This window comes from Hemiscyllium ocellatum, chromosome 22 (genome assembly GCF_020745735.1).
Source record: "Hemiscyllium ocellatum isolate sHemOce1 chromosome 22, sHemOce1.pat.X.cur, whole genome shotgun sequence".
Lineage (NCBI taxonomy): Eukaryota > Metazoa > Chordata > Chondrichthyes > Orectolobiformes > Hemiscylliidae > Hemiscyllium > Hemiscyllium ocellatum.
This window is the reverse complement of record NC_083422.1, coordinates 12794545-12820596: the sequence shown is the minus strand read 5'-3', so window position 1 is coordinate 12820596 and position 26052 is coordinate 12794545. Positions and strand designations below refer to the sequence as shown.

General features: G+C 39.6%; 1 protein-coding gene across 1 annotated transcript in view; it reads right to left on the bottom strand.

The window, feature by feature from the left end:
* The window catches only part of pcdh15b (protocadherin-related 15b), a 642771-nt gene that overhangs the window by 38028 nt on the left and 578691 nt on the right, over nt 1–26052 (bottom strand). Inside the window, exon 32 of the mRNA XM_060841768.1 lies at nt 20427–20537. Coding sequence (XP_060697751.1) covers nt 20427–20537 — 111 coding nt within the window. The remainder of the gene's footprint in view (nt 1–20426; nt 20538–26052) is intronic.

The window sequence follows — 26052 nt, the reverse complement described above, 5'->3', positions numbered from 1 at the left end:
AGACATTCCCTCCATGACTCCCTTGTCAGATTCATGCACCCCCCCCACCAGCCCACACCCCACTCCTGGCACCTTCCCATGCCACCACATGAAGTGCAAAACCTGCGCACACCTTTCACATCACCTCCATTCAAGGCCCCAAAGGATCCTTCAACATCAGTCAGAGATTGTTTCACAGAACATCTTTGGGGCACCTGCTAACCTCACCATCCTGTGGCTGAACACTTCAACTCCCCCTCCCACTCCACCAAGGAGATGCAGGTCATGGGCCTCCTCCATTGCCAAATCCTAACCAACTGACATCTGGAGGAAGAAAGTCTCATCTTCAGCCTTGGGACTCGGCAAATAATTCAGGATTAATGTGGATTTCAAAAGTTTCTTCATTTCCCCTCTGCCCACCTTTTCCCAGTCCCAAGCTTCCAACTCAGCACCACCCTCTTGACCTGTCCATTGTCTTTCTCATCTGTCCACTCCACCCGCCTGTCCAATCTATCACCTTCTCCCCACCCTCATCTACCTGTTGCATTCTTAGCTACTTTCCTCCCAGCCCAACCCCGCTCCCATTTATCTCTCAAGACCCCGGCCTACTAGTTTTATCCCTGATGAAGGGCTTATGGCCAAAAAGTCGATTTTCTTGCTCCTCAGATGTGCAGCACCACACTCTTGACTGATCTCCAGCACCTGCAGTCCTCACTTTCTCCTGATTGTGAGAAACAGCGAAGTCAAACACCAGCTATATCATAGATTTTGTTTTAGTGAAATATGTTTGGAAACCAACATGACCACACAAAGTACATCAATATTTTATTCTAAAACCATAAATAAGGAATGGGATTTATTTCTAAACAAACATGGACAATTTGTAGCTCACATTTTCCCCTTTTAACAAAACCATAAATGAATTTGAAACAATAAATTACTTACAACTATGAGTTGTTTCACATTCAAAGTCTGCTTTACAAGTTAGATGCAAAATGCTAATATTGGTGCAATGCTGGAACTTACCAAGGATCCTTGTTCTTCCAAACGCCTGACTTCTACCAACCTGATGGACAAGGGCACCAATATGTGGAATCACCAGCACCTACAAGATCCTTCGTGTGTCACATCAGATCACATTGGAACTAAATTTTTGTTTCTGCACCGTCTCTGGGTAAAAATCCCGTAACTTGCTCGCAGTAGGATTGGATTGCAATGATCCAAGAAGCCAACTCAACAGCTTCTCACGTACAATTGGCTGGAGACACTACTATCTACATCCCATCAGATAAAAATGAAATGCAAAACAAGAAAAATCTATAAAAATGGACTCGCAGCCTTAAAACTGAAAATGGATAAAAATTTCAATAGATATTTGTGGGAATGCAAAGAGGATCACAGTCAGTGAGAAATGAAAAGCACTGCCTTAAAGGAGGTTCAAAAATAAAACAGAAAAAGAGTACTGCTTCTCTTCAAAGTATTTTTTTTTAAACATGGGAAAGGCTGCATCAAGTTTTCTGCAATTGTCTGAGTAAATGATTCAAATTAAAGAGGAAGGTAGAGATTAGTGACAAAATTATCACTCAGGAATATTTCAATATTCAGAGGACAACAGGACCAGATGGAATCTATTCAATATCAATTAAGAAAATGATGGTTGCATTAGGGAGAGCTGTAGTTGAAGCTTCACACACTTCATTGAAGGTCTGGGTATTACCAAAAAATTTAGGAATCAGATAATGAGATTTCAATTTAGGCAAGAAAAAACATCAGAAGAATGAATGTGGGATTTGAAGGTCCATTAGCTTGTCATCTACACAACGAAATACATTGAAGCCCATCATTAAGTAAGTGACTCAAGCACAACTAACAAGAGTAAAGGAAATAATTTCAGGTCAATTGAGGCTTATGAAAGACAGATTGTTCTTAACAAATTTACTAGAACTGTTTGGGGACAGAACAGGTTTGGCACATGTTACCAACATTTACTTTCAAATAAAATTGTTTCCATGGTTTTTGGAAGAACAGTGGCAAAACAAGTTATAGATTAGATAGGAAAAAGGAAAACAATAGCATTAGCACTATGTGATGATATTAGGGACCTCATTGCTCTGAATATCTTTTTAATGTTCAATATACAGAAGCTGTTAGTACTCCACATGGTCTCCTCCACATGAATTATATCATTCTGCACTGCTAACATATCCCTATATTCTATTCTCCCATGATATATTAAGACTCCCCATATATGCGTTAGTGCCACTTACTTGAGCCACTCCACATAGCAAGAAATCTATATTCACACCATGCTTAGTAAAGAAGTTCCTCCTAAATTCTTTGTTTCGTTCGCAACCATATCCTATTTGTTCTGAATTCACTCAAACTGGAATTAAGTCTACTAAATCTGAACTATTAAACCCATACAATAATTTAAAAGACTCATAACAGGTCTCTTAATCTTGCGGCGAACATTTACTCCAAGTAATCATCAGGTAATGTCAATTTTCTAAACAAATCCTAATCATTTTCATGTGACCCTTACCAACAGTACCATTAAAGGTCAAGAAAATTACCACTGTGGCTGCAGCATCACCACGTAGATGGTAATGTTTTAACTTGGACAATAAGATGCATGGACAATGAAAGTAACTCTGTCGACATCATCTAAACCCAAGAACAAATATAAATAATCAAGCAAAGCATTAGATTACATTGATGAATACCACACGGTGATGGGACCATCAGCATAAAGCTGTAAATAATCCGACTGATTTTATAAGCTACTGGGCTGAATTTTACAGATTGTGCAGAAGCAGAAGTGGGTGGACCCGTACACTAAGGTGGCATGCATCAGCAACATGCATGTCAAAACCCACCCCCGCTATAATTTTACAAGTAACAAGGACGGCTTCAGTTGGACTGCACATGCAAATCCAGTGGAGACTTTCAATTGTGCAGCTTAAACCCAGTCAAGAGCCACAACCTGCTGGCACTGATTTAACAGGCAGCAGGAGAGGGTGAAACTCAGCATGCAACCTGGTAGCTTTGATCTTGTGGGTGACTGGAGGATTAAAGCAATGGGAAATAGAAAGGAGGATAGGCAGGCCTGGGCCTCTTCCCGGGTCCCTGGAGCCATTTGGAAGCACTCCATCCAATAGTTTTGTTGCCCCACATCCTCCCTCTTATGTCTAATTCCCCCCATCACTTGAATTTGTCAGCCTGACCTCAGCAAAATCTCAGATGTGCTTCGATGTCCAGGTCTATTGCTAAATGTTGCTTCCTTGGCCAACCTACAACTCCAGCAGTGGCCATTGCTTCTGTTGGATCTCCTGGTGTGCAGAGCTACCAGCCTCTCACTGAAAGGTAGCTCTATAGGACTACCTGCTGCAGAGAGATGGAAAGACAGGCATTGAAATTCAATACTAATTAAAGAGCCCTAGACATTAAAATGGGGCAAGCTGGCAGTGCAACCTCAACATTGATGCTGGAGTACAGAGAGCCCATGCCCCCAGTCTATATCCAGCCCAATATTCCTAGGATTTTCATTTATGCTGATTTGCATTTTGGGAAGAGACATTGAAGTGTCACATTTCTAGCTTTTTCTCATTACTGGCTGCTCTGTCAATTATTATGCCTTGACCATCAAATGCAACCTCATAGCACTTTATCTGGTCACCCAGTTTTCAAAAGTTAACTTTTAGTTATACCTAAGCTGAAAATGTGTTGCTGGAAAAGCGCAGCAGGTCAGGCAGCATCCAAGGAGCAGGAGAATCAACGTTCCTTCTTCAGGAAGGCTCATGCCCGAAACGTCGAATCTCCTGCTCCTTGGATGCTGCCTGACCTGCTGCGCTTTTCCAGCAACACATTTTCAGCTCTGATCCCCAGCATCTGCAGACCTCACTTTCTCCTTTTGGTTATACCAGTGTATTTCAAGCTTCTAAAAAAAACCACCCTCCTTAACCTTCACTTTTGCTCTACATTATGAAGTATTTTGAGATAACTATCTGTATGTGAGAAGAAAAACTCCCATCAAATCCTCTAACTTTAATAAGCTGCATGTAAAGTCCTGACATATTGCATCTCAGTATGCATTTAGTCATAGCATAGTTCATGTGGAACACTGTCAATATTGACATTAGGTTGTTAATCACATTCTAACAAGCTCCATCTTATAGATAAGTTACTTCTTTGTTGGGGGGTCTGGCCAACTGGTAACTAATTCACAACATTTGGTTGGCTGTAAATGTTCTCTGAAGTGGTGTAGTTTAACATTGAGATGTACAACCATTTGTTTCTCCTCCTTCATGGGGAAACAAGGAACAGGTAATCAATATGACCTTGTCAGTGTCATCCATATCACGAAAATGCATGCTCTAAATCCGGATGATACTCATACCAGCCAGTTTTAACTGACTGGCACCACAGACTTTTTATGAAGGTAGAACAGAGGAGAGGGTCAAATATGAAAGTGCTTAAGTTGTTGACTTAAGAAAATTGAGTTTGCAGAATTGACTGAGCTGGATTTAAAGGACAGTTTACCGTAAGAAGTGCCAGTAAAGCTCAAGAACCTACAGAATTTCACACTAAGATCAAGTTAAATTGTGGTCTCAGTCGCTGTGATGAAATTACAGGAAGAAGAAGAGGTGGGCTGGAGTGAATTCTTCATTGAAACACAATGGCTGTGCAAAGGAATAAAAGAAAGTAAGTTTTGGATCAAATGAAATTCCTTTTTGATGAACTGGATGTGGATTTGTAGGTGCTGGTGTTGGAGAGGGGTAGACAAAATTAAAAATCACTACAACCTGATGAAGAAGCAGTGATTTGAAAGCTAATGATTCCAAATAAAACTGTTGGACTATTACTTTAACTTTTTTGAGAATGTAAGACTTCTACCAAGAGCCAAATGAAACTAAAAAAATACAAACAAATCCTACCTGACCTGTATTCCTGCTTTTAAAGTTCAAACCAGTAAATACAGATTCGGGCTCCTGTACCCCAAAATAAAAGTATGAACATGAATTTATACATCAAGTCATGTTAGAGAGGAGATGATGGCACTCCAGAAACCCATGCGAAAGCTCTCTGTCATAGGTTCAAATCCTTCCACTGCCCTGTTGGAACTTAACACCAACTATTCAATTTGGTATTGAAGTTAGTCTCAGTAATAGTGAGCATGAAACAAGCACTAATTGCCATAAAAACCCATTTGGTTCAATGATGGGAAATCTTCAACTCTTATCTGGTCTCTACATGAGACTCCAGGCATACACCAATTGTCTGGACTTTCAGTTGCCCTCTGAAATGGCCTAACAAGCCACTCTGCTCAATTAGAGGTAGAGCAACAAATCCTTGCTGGTGACACCCAAATTGCATCAAAGTATTATTGCAAAAATCCACTCCAAACTCAAATGCGAAAATAATGATAGAAACAAGATTTTGTTCTAAGCTTCTAAAGATTACTTCCTTGCAATTTCACAAGTTTCTATTGAGGAATTCTGTAATCTCTGGCTTAGATATCCTGGCAGCCAGACTGTCATTATTGGAGAAGTGTATGGGACCCTGCAGAATCTCCACCTTAGCGTATCACATTCCACAGAAACTGCCCAGGAAATTGAATTTTCCCTTGAGCAATTCTTGCATTTCTGGAAACCTCCAGAAGTCTCAATTTAAATCAGAGATTTCAAAGGGCTCTAGGAAAATTAGACTACTAAATACATTGCATGACTATTTAACACCCCCCCCCAATCACACTATCTTCAGACTATTTATACTTTGCAGACTCAGACCCAATATCTCTGGTTTCAGGATTTGATTACGCCAGGATTACCCCTGAGACCTGACACGCCATCTCCATTCCCATCCCCCCACATAGCAAGTAACACCACTGAACCCCCACACCACTTCCTGGATTTCACCTGACATATCCCCCCCAAACCCTGCTGGAGCTGACTCAGCTTCACCTGAAGCTCCCAAGACATGATCCAACTCAAGCCCCAGCATCTCACTACCCCTGCCAGAACCGAACCCTCCAGACCTTGTCCCACATGCTCTGACCTATCCTAAACACTGCACCCCTTACCTTGTCACCTTGTTAATCAGGAGAAACTGAGGACTGCAGATGCTGGAGAGTCAGAATCGAAAAGTGTGGCACTGGAAATCCACAGCAAGTCAGGCAGCATCTGAGGAGTAGGAGACTCAACGTTTCAGACATAAGCCCTTCATTCCTGCCTGAAACATTGACTCTCCTGCTCCTCAGATGTTGCCTGACCAGCTGTGTTTTACCAGCACCATACTCTCGACCACCATGCTCCACACTCATCTGGCATCCTACATATCCCCTCTACAGCTGGTATCTTTCTCAGTTTACATGGTACCTGGGCAGTATAACCACCAGATATCCTACTTAACTGGCTCCCTATCCCTTCCTACCTATTGCCCCATGACTCTATCATCACACTTAGCTGTACTTGCCTTTTGAGAGCAGCTGTAAATAGCTGTCAGGACCTTTATATTTCAGAATACAGAGGCAGCTGACTGCTGAGGAAAGAGCATGGTGTGTCTTCCCCGAACATTACAAAAGAACTGTCAGAATAGAAACACAGCTCTACATTTTATTGCTGTACATTGGTTAGGTCACTTTTGAAGTATTATGTGCAATTCTGGTCTCCCTCCTATAGGAATGATGTTGTGAAACTTGAAAGAGTTGAGAAAAGATTCACAAGGATTTTGCCAGGATTGGAGGCTTTGAGCTATAGGGAGAGGCTGAGTAGAGTGGGGCTGTTTTCCCTGCAGTGTTGGTGGCTGAGGGGAGACCTTAAAGAGGTTCATAATATCATAAGGGCATGGATAGGGTAAATAGGCACGGTCTTTTCCCCGGGCTGTGGGAGTCCAGAACGAGAGGGCATAGGTTTAGGTGAGAGGGGAAAGCTTTAAAGGAGACCTTAAGGGCAACGTTTTCACGCAGATGCTGGAATGCGCTGTCAGGGAAAGTGGTGGAGGCTGACACAATTACAACATTTAAAAAGCACCTGGATGGATATATGAATAGGAAGGGCTTAGAGGGATATAGGCAAAATACTGGCAAGTGGAACTAGATCAATTTAGGATATCTGGTCGGCATGGAGGAATTGAACCAAAGGGTCTGTTTCCATGCTGCACAACCCTATGACTCTATTTGGATTGGAGTCTTATTTCTGAAGGAGCCCTAATTGGAGTCTTCTCTCAGAAAGGTTGAGCTCCTTACTTTTGTTAAAAATAAAGGGCCAACAGCAAGTTGTGAGAGATTGTGACTCCCAGGAAATTCCAGCTTCAAACATTTTGCATAAAATCTACTTATACTTTACCTTCATCACAGAATGATTGAGTGATGCAGAAAAGAAGGTAGCTAATCTGGCCATTCTGCCCTGCACACTTCTGCCATTGAGCTACCAAATTAGATCCACTGTATAACCCTGTGAATACTTTCCTCCAGGTAAGTACTGTTATGGATCAGACTAGACCCACAGAAAAGGTAGCCTAGGCACTAACATTTCTTATTTTGAGCATAAATGTAACATGCTGGCTCAGGATGCAATGTGATTGGTCAAACTATTTGATGTTACGCAAAACACAATTTACTTAAATCATATAGTTAAAACACAACAAAAGAAAGAAGAATTTAGAATAATTTAACTCTACTGGAAAACTTAACAGAATAATAGACACAGTAACTTTTACTAATTAACTATTCCAATATAATAACATCCCATAGACACAGCCCTCGGCAAAATGGCAAATTCAGAAAATAGATTTGCCTCACAGGTAACCCAACAGCAGAGAGAAACCACAGCTTCTAACTGTAACCAAGAGGGGAAAAACACAGCTTCTACTTCTTCAAAACTCTAGCAGCTTCTGCCCTGTTGAGACTCCAACAGCAACTGCTTGAAGCTAAATGTAAAAATTAAAAATAAACTTGAAATCCTGGCCTGTGAGAGCTGGCCACACCCATCCAGGCAGCTTCTTTTATTCCACTTTAAAAAGAAACCCAAGACCTCCCAAGCTGTTTAGTATATGGATCTTCACTAGCCAGCTTTCCATCTTTTCCTTATAAACTCTTCAAAAGAAAACCAGGACAAAATAACCTGTTAAAGCCTCAGCATTGTCACATTATCAAATTGTTATTTGAAAATTACTACTGATCTGTTTCCATGACTTATTATAGGCAATGCAATCCCAACTTGCCGTGTAAAAATATGTTTCCTCAATTCACTCCTTTTTTTTACCAGTTATCTTAAACCTGTGGCTTCTGCTTACCACCGTGTCAGTCACTAGATTCAGTTTCTGCTTATTTACTATATGAAAGCTGCTTATGATTTTGAACACATTTATCAAATGTCTTCTTAATCTTCTGCACTCTTAACTGGACTGGCTCAACTTCTATAACATCTTTTCATAACTGAAGGCCGTCACAGCCCTGGTACCCTTCCAGTCGATCTCTTCTGCACTCTATATGTTTCAAGATGAACATTTGTCATATAGCAAAAAGACATATTGTCCTGTGACTTATAAGGAAGAACAAGAAATGTAGGCATATTGTACAGGACTGTTCTGAAGCTGTCCTGATAAGTTGGGAAACAGAATAAAATAGAAATGTAAAGCATACATAAAGATCAAATTATGAAAAGTAAATGAACATAAAACTTTAGCAACAACACCACCTACTCAAGTAAACTCAAACAAGTTGACTTTCTTTTTGTTGCCAAAGTAGTGATTGAAAGCATTTTGCTCATAATTAAATTGACATTCCATGAATGCATGTGGAATTAAGGTTGAATGGATATAATTTCTTATGAGTAGGTAGTAGAAAAAACATTTTTGAAGCCAATTTTATCCAGGTTATGATATTTAGGCAGTGTTTGTCAAGATAATTATACTGAATTAATCTATCAATGTCATTATATGGCAGCAATAAATTAACATTTCAAATGTTCTGCTTAAATCAGCAAAATGGAAATATGAAATTAATGAATGGCACTTACTTTTAATCATTTTAATAGTATCTATTCCATAACGTTGTATGTTAAATAATGTCAGTTCTGAGCCAACTTAATAAGGTGAAGGTACATAGAAACTGCAGTTTTTCTTTTGTTACATATAGGAATTTTGTTGACACATGAATGACCTTAGAGAATATGTTGAACAAAATCTCTCCAAATGCAACTCTCCAAATCTGATTGCTTGGATTTGCTAACTTCACAATCAACTTTGGAGAATTACACCTGAGTACAGTTCAGATAGAAACTGGAATAGATCATTCGGCTCCATGAGCTTGTTGTGCAATTCAATTAGATTACTGTCATGTTTACCTCAGCTTTATTTATTTAATGTTTAAGGTATATCCCTTGATGCCACCTTCTAACAAAAAAATCTACCTATTATCGACCTGATAGTTTCAACTGATCCAACACCTATTCCCTTTTCAAACAGTCAGTTGCAGAATTCCACAATTAATTGTGGGAAAACGTGTACTCTAATTATACTCACACTTTGTCAAGTTGTCATCTTAAAGAAGAGAACATGATTGATTGAAGAGAGTTTTTATCTGCAGAGGAGCCTCTGTTTGGGCCAGTGGGATGTTAGAGAGATTTTAAAAAACTGAATTCTGAACTTAATCCAGTTTGAGAAACAAGGGAGTGAGTAAACACAGAACTACAGACCTACGAACCTGATGTCACCAAAAAGGAAAATGCTAGAATCAAATGAAGGATGTAATAACTGGATACTTTCGACAAATTCAACATAGATGTATGAATGGAAATGTATGTTGGATATACATGTTGAGATCTTTTGGCCCCAAGTAGATAAAGGGGAACCAGTGGATGCTATAATTGAATTTTCAGAGCACTTTTAATGTTATTCCAGCAAAATGTTCATAAACAAAATCAGAGTAGATGGGATAGACGTAATATGTTGACATAGATCGAGCACTGGCTAATGGAAAGAAAGTACACAGTAGGCATAAGCAGCTGTCAGCGCTGAAAATGTGTTGCTGGAAAAGCGCAACAGGTCAGGCAGCATCCAAGGAACAGGAAATTAGACGTTTCGGGCATAATAAACAGCTGTCAGTAATGCACACCACAGGATGAGTGTTTGAATTCCAGTTGTTCACATCCATATCAGTGATTTGATTTGTGGGCCAAATATAACATTTCCAAGTTGCACAAAACTAGGCAGGAATGTGTGTTGTGATGATGCTGCAGTTGGCATTCAAGTTGACTTGGGTTGGCTGAGTGAGTGGACAAGAACTTGGCAGATGAAGTATAATTCCATTAGGCAGAAGATACAGAAGCCTGAACACACGCATCAGCAAGTTCAAGAACAGCTTCTTCCCTGCTGTTATTAGACTGATGAATGGACTCTCTAACTTCAAATAATGCTGGTCTTGCTTATTTTGATCTTGCCTAGACCAAACTCTGTGCAATGTAACTTGCATGCCTCTGTTTAGTTTAGTTTTCACCCTCTGATCTGTACGTCCTTGCTTACTATGATCTGTCTATACTGCTTGTAAACAAAGCTTTTCACTGTACTTAGCTACATGTGACACTCAGTAACGTGGATTGGGAGGGGAGGGGCAATTTTTGTAGGACGCTTGGTGGTGTAGAGTTCTCCCAAAATGATGAAAGACTGAACAGTGTTCATGTCCAAAGGGACTTGAGTGTCCTTATTCATAGGTTATTGACAGCTAATCAATAGGTGCAACAAGGAAAAAGGAAGGCAAATGGTACATTAGCTTTTATTGCAAGAGATGTGAGCATAGACTAAAGATGATTTGCTTCAGTTCTGTGGAGCCATGGTTAGACCATTCATGGAGAACTGCATACCACCTTGGTCTCCACACCTAAAGGAGGATGTACTTTGCATGGTTGGAGTATACTGGAGATTCTGCAGACCAATTCCTGGGATGGTGGGATGACTTGTGAGGGCCAATATTCTCCAGAGTTTAGAACAAGGTGCGATCTAATTGAAACTTACAAAATGTTTAAAGGGCTATGCAGGGTAAATATAGAGAGGCTGCTTCTTCTGGCTGAGTGTGTCGATAATTTAGGGTCAAAGTCTTAGAACAAGGAACAGCCATTTAGGATGTTGATGGGGAGGAATATCTTTTTTTTAACACATTCTCAAGAATGATAGATAAAAAAGCTGTAAGCAAATACAGAGAAACTTTTAAAGAGTTCATACAAATGTTCAAGGAAATACTTTACAACCTGCTCTTCTTAATACATTTTAACTTGATTGGCTTCAACACAATTCGCCACCTCAAACATTTGGAAGGGAAAGAGATAATAGAATAGAAAAGCAATTGCAAGAAATTGTGTAGGGTGGAAAATATGGGAGTCAAAAGATTTCACCTGAATTAACCATTATTTTTATAAATTGCATGTTCTTCAGCCCTTGGTGTAATGAGGAGCTTACGACCTTGAAAAGAAACAAGCCCATTATGATGTGGGAAAGCTCTGGCAATTATCACAGTCTTGTCCAGCTCCTTTGTTAGTTACCCAGAGTGAAAGCCACAATGTTCAATTACAAAATATAAAACAGTTATCTTTTTTATAGCTGTAAGAAATCAGATGGCTGGAGGGATGATCGAGGCTAATTGAATTGAGGATACTCCTCACGTTCCATAGGACTACACCCTATGGAACCACTCCTGGCTCAGAGGAAGTTCACAAAAAAAAAACAAATTTGCCTACTCTAATTCCTCCCAACTCTGGTAAAGCACACACAAGCAAAAGGAAAGCTATAGTGGAGACTCATTTCATTAACTCATGACTTTTAGAAATAAAAGGTTAGGACCGTGCACCCAGACTCCTCAGAGCTCAAAGTTGGTGAATTTCATGAGCAGAACCTTCTAGTTCTGAAGGTGGAAGGTACGAATGCAGGAAAACAACCTAATTGGGTAGGACAGTAACCTCACAGAATCCCATCACTTTCTCCCCTTGGTCTTCCTTAAATCCCGGGTTTGAAAGTCAAAGCCCACTCTTCCCACCCCACTGCCAAGTGAGACCCTTAAGTGAGCAACTAATGACTCATTAAAGATGCCTTCTTTCTTGGGTGGTGATTGGCTGGCAGCTCTTGCTGCATGGTCTGCTTCTATTTCCTTCCTTTGGAGAGAAATATACTGCACGATTGGTGGAAGAACTGATGGGTCATGCTATGATTTATCAGGTCCTCACTTTTTCAGTAAGCAAGTAAGAGGCATCCACTGACGCCAGAAAACCCTGGCCAAAATGTCACTCACCTGGCAGAAATGTGTGGCTTGAGACTTGTAAAAGATTCCTTGGATTTTAGCCCATTCCTCATATTGTTTACATTTGGATATGGGGCTTGGGGTGAGATGGGGCTTGGGGGTGGGATGTGGGGCGGTGGGGATCATAAAATTAATTGCAAAATGCATTTATGCTGCGATTGTACCAATGTGATTCTATACTTAATATATTGTCTTAAACATTATTTTTAAAAAATACTAGTCAGATTGGAATTCTTGTTAATGTGTCACACATCTATGACTGATTTCACTTTTGTCACAGATACATTAATCCAATTTGAAACGAATATGTCACTCTAGATCAACAAAAATAAATTCAGAGAATGAAATTCCATTTTTAACAAATCATCAGAGATGTTTGTTCTACTCCCTGAGTAACAGTTCCAACAACAAACATTATTTAAAATGCCCAATTTCCACGAGTTCTTTGGTAGTCAACGTCAGAGAAACTGCACCCCCCCAAGCCCCTCCCCTCCCCCGTATTTTGCAACTTCTCTCCAATTATTAAAAAAAATCATCAGAAACTGACTCAAGACAAGTGTAGAATGCGCAGTATTCTGTCACCAAGCATGTATTGCTTTTAAGTCACCAAGCATGTATTGCTTTTAAGTTAATAACTGCACATTTTAGAACCTTACAAATTATTCCGAAAATTTAACAATCACAACATGACAGATTTTGAATAGCAGAGCTTTTTTTTCTATCAAAGTCAATGATTTATGATGGTGAAAGTTAATAATGTGAACCCATTGAAGTATTGCTTAATCATCACCTCCTTGCTAAAGGAGGGAATAGTGCAATGATTGTGCATTCTAATTGTGTGCTTTGTAAGAAAATATTATTCAGCACTCATTACATAAATATTCATGAAAGGATTCAGCACATCCACACTGAATAATAAAATTAAAGCAAAAGTCTAGCAGACACAAGAAAGATGAAATAACACACAGTGAGGTTTTAAGATGTTATTTATCAGCTAGATGTAAGTCTTGTACTACATGATACCAGAAAAATGGAATGAATGAGTTCAGCAGTATATGACGTATTTTAAATAAAGAAATATTCTTATTGCTTTTAATATTTTAAAGTTTCTTAATATATACCAAGCATAATAGTTATCTAAAATCAAATATTTATATTTGACTAATGCGCTAAATCAAAAGTAATCAAAATAGTTTAGCAAGTACATATATAATAATAAAACCTAAATGTTAGTGGCTTACTGTAATTTCCTGTAGTCATTAATCTAGGTAAATTCTTCAAATTCTCATTGAAACTGTAAAAAAAATCTGTATAGCTAAGTAACTGCAGTTAATTTTAAATGAAATCCATCATAAGAATTTCTGCTCAAATGTTTAATGTGGCTTCTTCTACATATTCATTCGGCAGAGTTGTATATCATTTGACTGATCATTTCCAAACACAGCATGACTTTGAGATCTGCAGTAAACAGTATCAAAATCCTATGCAAATGATTACTTTAGATTCCATAGCAAGACATGTCTAAGGTGATAAAAAAATTATTAAAAACTTAAAATGGGATATCAAAGGTTTAATGCAGATTTAAATCATCACTCATCTGAAACCTGCCATTATGAAGCTAACTTGTTTGTCCATCTGGAAGCTAAAACCTTTAACTGGAGGCATCTAACACTCTTTTCCCTTTTGAGTAAAATTATTGGAGCATGAACTATGAGCTAGGAATGGCTGGCACGGTGTGCTTATGCTGTGCACAGTTTGCCAGCCACATTATATAAACAACATACGTAAATTAAGATATAAAAGAACAAGCAAAGCTTGTTTAATGGATGGCAAGCAATTCTTAAGAGACAAAGCAAATTCAAACCAAACATCTGGATGAGGTGAAAGTCATTTACTAAACTGGCAGAATGCCCTCCATCCTGCTCTCCCAAAGTTACACACAGTGAAAGGAGAGATAGATGCTGAAACACTTCTTGGCCCAGAAGTTGCTGCTACATAACCTAGAACATGATTTAAAAGGAATGAATCAATTAAACAGGTCCTACAGAGCTCAGGCAACAGACAGTTATTCAAAGTGCAACTCAATTAAAATGAATTTAATACTAAATTAAAACATATGATATAGGAAGACATCAGCACTTTGATCAACCTATTAATGGTTGTCATTCATTGTTGCTTTTATCCTTTGTTTTATATTTTAATTCATTCTTATGATACCATTAACCAGATGCTGCGGAAATGTGATTAAATGCTGCATCAGTAAAACATCAGGCTATATATGTATGCCACAGTTATTAGCTTAAATTAAAAAGTGCAGGTTATGAATAGTGAAACAGCAGTTCGACATTAAAACAGGCTGGAGTGTGATGGGAAACGTTTTTCAAGTTCCTGCACAACAGACTGCAAGCTATTCTGCCCGTTCAAACTTGGCCCAGAAACCAACTCAGTCCCTTGTCCTTCTGACTCAGCTGTGGATTTCACTTTGATTTGTTTATACACAAAACTGTTCTTATCTATTTGACTCTGCATGTTGGCAACAGATTTTTCAATCTCCGCTAGATTTGGGATACGTTTCAGTATTCCTTTCAATTCTCTTGTTGGAGCTCGATTCTGAGGAACAGATGATGATGAAGCAGCAAGTTCAGGAACAGGTGCAGGCTGTTGTGAATGGCGTAAAGAGGGAAGAGTGATACGTAATGTATGAGGAGGGGGGAGAGGAGGAAGGGGTGGTGGTGAGGGAGGAGGAGGGTAATGAGAAGTTGGCAGGGAATGATAAGGCAAAATTGAAGGAAATGGAGGAAGGGGGGGTGGAGGAGGAGGAGGAATGGTCAGAGGTTCTGGAATGTTCTCCAACAATTCACTGCCTAACTCCATGGAGCTGCATATCTGTGTGAATAAGCTGCAGTCACTGTCACTCTGTACAGAAGGAGATGTTGCTTTCCCATTTACGGGAGAAGAAACCTCTTCCGAGATATCAGAATGAATAGAGTTAATGGGAGGTAGTGAACGTAATTCAGAATCCAAAGTCAGAGAAATAGAAGCAAGGGAAGAGGAAGAATCATGATGACGATGATGATGATGCGATGGTGGAGATATTGACGACCTTTGAGGGATTGCAGCCTCACTGCTCTTTGAGGGAAAATTTCCACTCATTAGGGAGTCTTGAATTTTGATATGATTCTTTTTCCGTAAAGCTTGTTGTTCAAACTGCCTTGCTTGTTCTTTAACAGTTAGTTTAATATTGTCACCTTTAACAGTAGAATTTGTGTTGTTCAATTGACTTGCAGTCCTTCCCTCTTCTCCTTTCAACATTTTCCTTTGCCACTGCATAAGATCCAAAATCCCTGGTCTATGAAGGACATTGTACATTTGATGCCCGTGAATGCGAGAGGGCAGTGTCCATGCTCGATGACCTCCCTCAGTTGGAGTCTTTAGTAATGCCTCTTTCAATGTAATTCTTCTAGGTGAAGACTTGGCTAAAACTGATTCCATTTTATGACAGGACATATCGCAATTTTCAGGAGGTAAAAATATGTTGGGATTATATATGGGGTTCCGTGTCGTTAATGGGTTCTCATCTGATAAATAGGTGATATTACTTTCAGACTTGGGTAGACTATTTTTCAATGTTCCATTAACAGTGGACTGTTTATGAGCCTCAATAGCACGAGAAGCAAATGCGCTTAAAAGCTTTTGCCGGTCTCCATCTTCAAAAACAGACTTTTTCCCCCTGCTTTGTTGAAAATGATAGAGAAGAGAAAGACTTGAAAGGAAAGAAGACAATCAGGTGTAAGGAAATATGTTAGAATACTGTTAACTAGACTGAGATACTAGGCAAGGAAACCCCATTATTCCAAGTGTAATTATTTTAAGTCATTGAAGCTCTACAACCTGCTTCAAAGCTCACAGTGTGGAGTTACTTCTGATCAAATTTACTTTGATGATCAAAAGATGTTTGTAATAATGAGGTTTGACTCAAGGTATATAACTACAATAATACAATTATATACACTATTCTCCTAGGGAATATTGCATCTTGGTAACTTTAATACATTGCATTATTAAATATAAGAGACATGATATGAAGAATTCCACTTATCAAAACAAATGCAGGAGTATATAAGTTTGAAGGGAGCAACAATTTAAACTGCACGGGAAGAGGGTGCTGTTTAGGAAGTCAGCTCAGATTGATTGAGATACCTGGAGGTTACATGAGGCAAATATTGCACCTCACAGGTGTGTTTAATTCAAAAAAGGTGCAATGACTGGTTCCTTTCACCTACAGAGAACACCTCCCTGTGTGTAAATATGTAGCTTCTAGCAAGTGTAACTACACCCCTTTGTGATCCTGCCAACTAATATTAAATTGGTTATTATTGTAATTCTGAGCATACTCAGAGTTGTTCAGGAAGTGCCCTTTGACCACAGGATCACAGCTAAGGTGAAATATTATGGGCTGAAAATTACAGGACCGGGCACCCCAGGAAGGAAAGTTTGAAATGAGTGAACAGACTAGAAAGAAACCAACCTCTCAGCTGAGACATGCTGTGGGCAGATAGTCTACATTACCCAAAAGTGGGATGTTCACCCATCTCTTAGGAGTAAATCCCAACCTCTGAACCACTAGCCAATCCGATTGCCTGCCAACTTCAGCAGTACTACCAGTCTCATGAGTTCAGTAGTGGCAGCTCTCAGTCCTGCAAGCACATCCATGAAGAAGATGGCAATGCATCCTGGAGAGAGAGATAAAGGCAGGCTTGGAGAAGTGGAGTGAGGGGAGTTAAGATGGATTTTTCTGTATAGGCAAGTGGGAAGAAATGGGGGTATTATCTAGCTTTCTTCTGCTCTATGTTTTATAATCTTATAGTCTTTAAGTGAGATGTTCCTGATGGCCACATGCATCTCCTGAAGATAACAATCTTTCTTCTTGCCACTTTATAAACTTTGTTTGACAAATGCCTACCCACTCTTGCCTAGCTGCTGCCACCAAATGTATTTAGATATGGTTGGTATCTTCTCACAGTCAATGGTGCTTTAACAGGATGAATTGACAAGCAATTATTTATTTACATTTGGTGAATATGCTGCTGATTTTGGCATATGCTCACCCTTTTTGTCATGATGGTGAGATGAGCAGGGAAGAGATGGGCTATAGTATGTGGCTACCCAATAGAAAGACACCTGGCAGGAGTTTTTAATATCCAGTCCCATATTAAAGGCTTTAAAAGCTCAGGTTGGTTCAGTATAGTCAGTACTCTATCTATTCTAAAAAGCTGGAGGATGTGCTGTTTGATACAATCCTCCAATCTTTGGGTCCATATCACATCTGCAATGAAACTCATTTACCACATTATTCACTTTTGTGGGGTATTCTTTTAGGCTTGCTGGCAGTAATTCATTAGTAGAAAATATCACTTGCATTGTTACTGCATAGTGACAGCGTTTAATGGCTAGCTTCACCTATTGCTCCAGTCTTGGTGATACCTTATCCTTCCAGGATAATTTGAGGTGGACTGGGCATTTTTTGCATTCAAAGGTACCAGCCTTAGGCCACTGGGTGAGTATGTGAGATACATAGCGAGAAATTATCCTGCAGGATGTCATTGATGTGTCCTACTTTGGAGCCAAGCTTGCATAGCGAGCAAATTACTCAGGTCCTATCTACAAGATGACTGATTCAGGCAATCATTCAGCATTTCGAGTTATGATGCAGGCACAAGGAGCATGCCCAGATGTTGCATCATTTCTGAATTAGACAGAAGTATGGGGGAAAAGAACAGCATTCCCTATTGCATTTTTAATGACAGCAAATTGACTAATCCATTTGTCAACCATTCAGCACCTTTTGCCATGCAGTATTACTTGTTCTTTCCTCTGAAATTTGAAATTCCTGCAGCTGTCTTGGCAGGTGATTAAGATGAGAACCTTCAACAGCATGTCTCCTGTTCAACAATATTCAGGGCCTGTGCAACTATTAAAGATGTCAAGCTATTCAGCATTACAACACCTAGTTAAATATGACCATGAACTGCAAAAATGACTAATACACTTCCTAGCTTAGTTCTACAATGCCACAAATTCAGATTACTTACTGATGCCTAAACGTTGAGTCCAAAAGTAGATTAATGGAGATAGTTTGGAAGTGAACAGATAAAGAAACAGATGTGCAGTTTTAGTATGGAAGATAGTTTAGCAAAACCAAATACATGATAGAAATGAAAGTGAAAAAAATAATTTCTTTATGTAAGCAACATTGTGTACATTCATTCAAATATTAAGAGGTAGTAGGGAATTTGATTCTGTGTACTAAAGATGGAGTGCCCATTTGCACTCCTTTATCGTTAAGAAACTAGATGATGATTATTAATGCTATATAATAAATGCCTATTTAGTTTTAAGTCCAATTTAACTCAGCTTAATGTTATCTTCTCAGAAATGTATAATAATGAATTAGAACCTTAGAGCTTGATGATACATTTGCAGCGTGATAATGTGCTAACGTTTTGGTTAGAATTCTCAGAGGTGTCCAATAAAACTGTAAGAATTCTGACCCTATTTTGCCAAATTTAATTTATTTATCTTTGGCTCCACTCATCAGAAGCTGACTCATGAAATTGCACAGCTAATGACAAACCAAGTAGCTGATCTTCATTCAATGTAGGTATCAGCAATGCTTTTTCTTCAACTGACAGACAAATATAGGGAATTTGAAGTTTCCCCATTTAGTGAGGCAGGGTGGTGTACCCCAAACATGGCACTGCACTTTGGCTGGAAACAGCCAGTATGAGATATGCAACCCCATGTTGTACCAGACCAACAGCTTTAGGACTCAATTCAGTGGAGCATGCTCTGTGCATTTCCAGCAGGTGACTGAGCTGATGGGGTAAACAGAAGGCAGGCATTTTTTGTGGGGGGCCTCACAGAAGACGACGTAAATTCAAATTAAGGCTGAGCTAATTCAAGGTCCTGGCATAGTCTGTATATTTCTCACATTCAAACATGTTCAAAGTGCATGCCAAATTTGGCTGAATCAGTGTGTATATATGATGTGTATTTATAGCATTAACAACAGCATTCCATATAGTAAATTAAAGAAATCACTGAATATATTAGTTTGGATAAAATAAATATAAAACTATCTTTGTACATACTTCAGTTTTGAAATGCATAGCGTTACAGTGAATGACAGCACAAAACTAGAAAGAAGGAGTTTGCTTTTATTCATTCTCAAGATGTAGGCAGCATGTATTACCCATCACCAGTTGCCAAAAGGGCAATTGAGAGTCGACCATGTTACTATGGGTCTAGAGTCACATGCAGGTCAGCCAGGCAGGGATGGCAGTTTCCTTTTCTAAATGCCAGATGGTTTTGTTTTCTAATAATCAGCAACGATTTTATGATCATCCTTAGATTTTTAATTCCAGATTTTTATTGAGTTCAAATTTAACTATCTGCCATTGAAGGACTCAATCCAGTTCTCCAGAACATTGTCTGGGTCTCTGGATTAATAGTCTAGGGAAAGGCCATTGTCTCCCTTAATGAAGTCAATTCAATTCTGCAGTGAGGAGATTTATCCTTCATTAGAGCAGAGCTCACTATTGAAATGCAACCTGCAGCTGGACTCTAGTAAGCTTCACGTGTTTTTCTTTGCATACATCCTGAATGATTGCTTCTCACAATGTATACTGCATACTAAGAGGGGGTAAGCTATCATACAGAGTCACATTGTGGTTTGAAGTACAAAGCTAACTCTTTGTATTTCTATTTGAGATGATAGCATTTTCCCAATTGAAGCAGACACTTCCCAAAGGGAAGAACTACCAGGCATGTGTATGTAATCACACCCAAATGTTTCTAAATACTACAGTAGCCAGCAATGCGATCTTGTATCATTTATGTTCCTTATTTCCCTTTAAAAATGTTCCTATAAAAAATTAGAGATGGAAATAATTGATGGTCAGCTTGAGAGCTGATTTTATTTAACATGTTAGGCATATGGGATTTCAAAATCGCAAGCCTTCCTTTCTAAAGTTCAAGAATTGAAATGGCCTTTGGGTACTTTAAAACATACCTGTCATGTTGTTCCAGGCAGTAGTCAAATTAAGTTGAGTACATAGTGCACTTATACCTTTTAAAAACATTCACAACTGTAAAGACTTACATGGTGTTGTCCCCCAGTTCTTCATAGAGGTTCGTAGCAGGGCCACTAGTTGATTTCCCTGCTGGCAAAGCCATCTGGATTCTCGCTGTCTTTGCACACTCTGCCTGTCGCCTATTCAAACAAAAACAGATGATCAGAAACATTTCATCAAAACTGTGTCTCCTGCTATGTTTGATTCATTCAAATGACTGATTTGTTTTGGTTAATCATGAAGAAACTGCCAATGCTTTCAAATAAACTCTTACATTAATGCACTGTCCACAAGCTCATATTTTGTCCTTATAAAGTTTACTCAACATATAGCACAGAAAAGCTGATTTAATCCAATAATTGACCAAATTACTAAGAGCTCATTTGAGTTGACTATATTGCACTTTACAAGCTTTTTGAGGACAAGTAAAATTATGGCCCACAGTTTTAAGACTTAAACAGTTTTGGTGGACAACTGGTTTAGCCATTCACTCGACCACAAAAAGCATTGTCTTGCTTGCCAAAACTGTTCACGATTCTAGGAACATCCTGAAATGCAGGAATAATATCTACCTTCTTTTCTCTATCACAAATGATCTTCTTAGCTCTCTTCCCTCGTCTTTTCCAACCTTAGAGCTCATGGGCTCTTTATCACTAAGATCAAGACCATTTGATCTGCTGTGTCTGCCATACTCATCTCTATCACTTGTGCACCCTCTCTTAGCTGTGAGATGGTAGCTGTCTCTTTTTTTAAAATATTGACAATTTCACCTTTGCCAAGTTTGTGCTGAGACCCAACTTCTGCTCCCTTGACCCTATTCCCACTAAACTACAGCATTTATATCCTTATACTCAATATGATGATATGGTTAACAAATCTCTGTTCAATTGTTACCCCTTCTCCTTTAAATCTTCCAAGACTGTCCCTCATCTCAAAACAAGCAGACAATGATCACGCCAATGTTGAAAATAACCATCCTTTCTCAATCCTCCCTTTCCTCCCCAAAGTCCTCTTACGTGTTTCCACTTCTTACATTCCTTCCCAGTTTTCCTGAATCTCTGTACATGAATCCCTCCAAACAGTTTTCAACCCCTGTCATAGTATCTCATCTGACTGTGACAAAGATGAACTGTCCCTCCTCTTACCGTTCAAGTTCACTGCCACCTTTGACATGGTTGGTCAAACTGTCCTTATCCAACACTTTTGATGCACTTGACCCCAAGGTGAATCTTCAGTCATGTACTTGTCCCAACACTGAGCATTTTTTCATTTTTGTAATATCTTTAATTGTTTTCATGTCAGCTCATATGCTGCTGAAATATTCATTTGTGCCTTTATTGATTCTCCACATCATGATACAGCCAAATATCTAATGCTCAAGTCTTAAACAAACTCAAACCATCATTCACCCATCACCCTAAGTGCTCAGTGACCTGACCTGCTGGCTGATCAAGAAACACCTCAATTGTAAAATGTGCATCCTTCTTTTTACATTCCTTCAGGTCTAACCTCTCTGTACCAGTACGATCACATTTAGCCTCAAATGCCTTGTCTGCGTTTGGCCTCTGGAGAATCCCTGACCTTAACACTCCATGTCTCATGATTGCATCTTCATTTGCCTCTGATCTAAGCCCTACAGTTTCCTCCACAAACCCTCTGATTTTCTCCTTTATGACACTTCTTACAACTGCTGTCTTCAACCAGGGATTGACAAACCATCCATCAGTGGCTGTGTTTTGCTTTTATCACAATTCTATTGTGAGCCTGATATCTACAACTGAGGGGGCAAAGTGCAAGGCAGAGCTGGTGTGAGTAACCGAGACTTCTGACCTCATGTGGTCACTCTGATGTTATGGGCTGAATCAGACTACTTGACTAAGTGCACATGGCCTCAGTGTTTTGGAGATATTGTCACCGTGAGATACAACAACATTTCTCATCATATCTTACCAAACAGGCCTTATCAACTAGCTACCCCATCCCTATGGCACCTCTCCCTATTCATTCCAGCCTACTTTCCCATGTGACTTTTCTGGAACAACTCATCACTCACCAGATATCCACTGAAAGACCAGCATTCCTTGCACCCCGGCATCTTTAGCAGACTTTAGAGCATTCAGACATTGAGTACTGTCAGTCTGAAGATGCCTTGTACAGTTCCTGATATTTGATATGAACATAGCAGGCAATGGAAAATTGGTACTCTGCTTTGTGTACAGGTCCTTCTGGACAGCGTGGTCCAGATGTGGAGATGTCATCTTCTTCTAGGATCAGCAGTGGAGGCCACCATCCCAGACCATGCCATCCTGGTCCAAGATTGCCACCTGGGTAAGTGCAGACTCAACCACCTCGACAAATGCCCAGCTCTGTGTAGGAAAAGATTCAACGACCTTCTCCACTTTACCACTGTAAGTGCCACTGTTGACTTTCTGATATCTCAGACTCATACTCTGTCTCTCTCTGTCTGTTGCTGTTCCCAATGCAAACCAAGGCTCCTGTTCTGCCACTCTCTATATTGCCTGCATCATCTTCCCTCAGTCGCTTTTACCCACCTAACCCCTAATACCACTAACCCTGCATGCCCTCTGTGTGACCTACTCATTCTGCCAGGACACTTCCAGACCTGTAGCAAAAATAACAGGATTTACCATCCACTTTCATCTCCCTTATTATCTATTTCTCTCTGACTCCAGGAGGAAAACTGCCTCCAATAGAGTGGAAAGAGTCAAGGTGGGTGGTAGCTGCCTGAAATTCAGTTCAGGGAAACCTGATTCAAACCATTTCAAGTGGCTGACTGACCATGTTCAAGCCTCTGGAGTGGTATCAGAGGCTACTCTTGACTTACTATGCCTATAACTCCTGAGCAAAGGCTATCTCCCTTGTCAAGAATTCCCCATGCCTAGCACATTTGGTAAGATAAGAAGCTGAATAATAATGATGTTCACTGGAGTATTAGTAAGGTATTTAGAAGCTACCACTCTCCTTAAGTGGCAACTTACACTGATTAGCTAGAAATTTACCTTAGGGCCCTCTTCTGGCACACTGGTAATGCCTCTAATCTTGGACCTGGAGGCCTGAGTTCACCTGATGCAGAGGTGTGTGATAGGAACTTTGAACAGGTCGATTAAAGATAGTTTAAATATTTGGGCTCTTGTGGTGTAGTGATACTGTCCCTACCTCTTGACCAAGAGACCTAGGTGCAAGTCCATCTACTCCAATAGTATCTCTGAATGGGTTGAATCAAAAAAATATCAACTGGATGGACAACCTTTCTCTTTGGGCCCACCTGTAGCACAGAGGTAGTCTCCCTCCCCTGGGACAGGGAGGCCCAAGTTCAAATCCCACCTGCTCCATAGGTGTGTAATAGGTTAATTAAATAAATTTAGAAGCTAGCCTTGCCATTTGAGAAAAGCATAAAAGATGCAGTGATATGCCATGAATATCAAAATAAGCCTCTTTGGAATTTTTGTCTGAATCTGCCACAAATCTTCCAGTAGCCCATGTCACTCAGATCTCTATAAAATTCCTCTCTATTCCACAACCGAATACAGCTGGAAACAGAGAATGTTCTTTATGTTTAGCAAGAAAAAAACTCAGAAACATTCTGATCAAACTTGTTTGTCCCTGGGATATACGATTATGTTAAGGCTGCACTATGTCCCAGAGATACCAAAGTTGGAATAGGCTTCTCTGTTCTTATCATTTTAAAAGAACACATTTAAAAAGGGTGCAAATAGAAACAGACTTCCAAAGTTTGTTGAGAAAGAAGTCTGAGGACAGATCAGATAAACTGAAGCTCGACAGTTTAAAAAGAAGATTGATCAACGAAAGGAAGTTATTACAAATTTGTTTTGTTTTGAAACTGTCTCTAAACTTAAGGTAAAATAAGGAAGGCCACATTATCTGTTCTGCTGTCTGAATCAAAGGATGGCTTAGATTTCCTCCCAAAGGCATGCAGCTTAGGGTGGATTGGTCATGGGAAATTGTCCAAGGATGTGTGGGTTCAGGAATATTAACCTATTCAGCACGGTGGCTCAGTGGTTAACACTGCTGCCTCATAGCACCAAGTTCCCAGGTTTGATTCCAGCCTTGGGCAACTGTCTGTGTGGAGTTTTCAGATTCTCTCCGTGTCTGCATGGGTTTCCTCCCACAGTCCAAAGATGTGCAGGTTAGGTGAACTGGCCATGCTAAATTGCCCGTAGTGTTAGGTGCACTAATCATGGGTGGATTACTCTTCGGAGGGTCAGTGTGGACTTGTTGGGCTGAAGGGCCTGTTTCCACACTGTAGGGAATCTAGTTTAAATTGTAACTGACAGACATTAAATGATAGAATCTTGACATGCCATTCTTTCAGTGATCAACTAGGAGATCCTTTTTTAAAAAAAGTTATTGTTCTATTTCGGGACTATGACAAGGTTATAATCATTAAGTTGTACTAAAGTTATTAATTTAAAGTGAATGAGAAAAACTGCACTGGAAAGCTGAATGAGTGAGACATTGAATCAGTTCTGGTATTTGAAAAAAACATTTTACTGAAAGAATGACAGATATTTGGATAAATTTATGAAGAACAATAGCAATGTAAAGTCATTGTGACGATACATCAGAATATCAACCTCACAAGTCTTAACTTGCATTCTCTGCATGCCTTTGATTGTCCTCTACCAGAAACCCTAACCGCCTTACCATACATCAAAGTAGTTTCAGAAATGACAGCCAGACTACTAAGACCCCTCAGAATCCTAGTAGCACACAAACCCACCAACACTCTCAAACAAAAACTAACAGGAAGAAAGTTAGCCACCAGAATACATGAACACCAGCTAGCCACAAAAAGACATGACCCTCTCTCCCTCGTAGCCCTACACATGGATGAAAACAAACCACCATTTCGACTGGGACAACACATCTATCCTGGGACAGCCTAAGCAAAGACATGCCAGAGAATTCCTAGAGGCCTGGCACTCCAACTACAATGCCATAAGCAAACACATAGATCGAGATGTCATCTATCAACCCCTCAGAAAATGAACAGGAAATGACATCACCACAAACCCCAGGAACCCCATCCAAGAGAAAGATATAAATAGAAAGCAGGAGACAACAGCTTCTCTTCACTTGGAGGTCACCACTGATGATGTTACCTAGCCAGGTAATGAAATGTCTGGATATCAAACCTACAGCTCAGTGAGCAAACCTACACCCTAAGTCCTCTACCTTCTCTAACATTCAGCCTCTTCCACAATGTGCTCTACCCCCATCAAACCAGTTGCTGTTTCCTACCTGAAACTAGAGAGTAGCATTTAAATCGATCCAAGCAGTTAAAATTTGCTGGATCTACAATAAAGACCCAGCATGGGAATCTATTCTGGTGAAATTTAAAACCTGCCCTAATGACCTGGATAGAATTGAAAATCAGACAGGCTATAAAACTACCAGCCTAACTATTACTGTAAGTTAAAATACTTCAATGACCTAAAACACCCAATCTTTGATTCGAATTACAATGCATATTTCTTGCATCATTATTTATGCAGCTAATTTACAAGCAGCTTTAAATACATAACAAAAGCTGCTTTAAAACTGGTGTGTTTGCGTTGATTAAAGAATTCAATAACCCGATTATTTCTTGAGCCACTATGTAACAAGGAACTT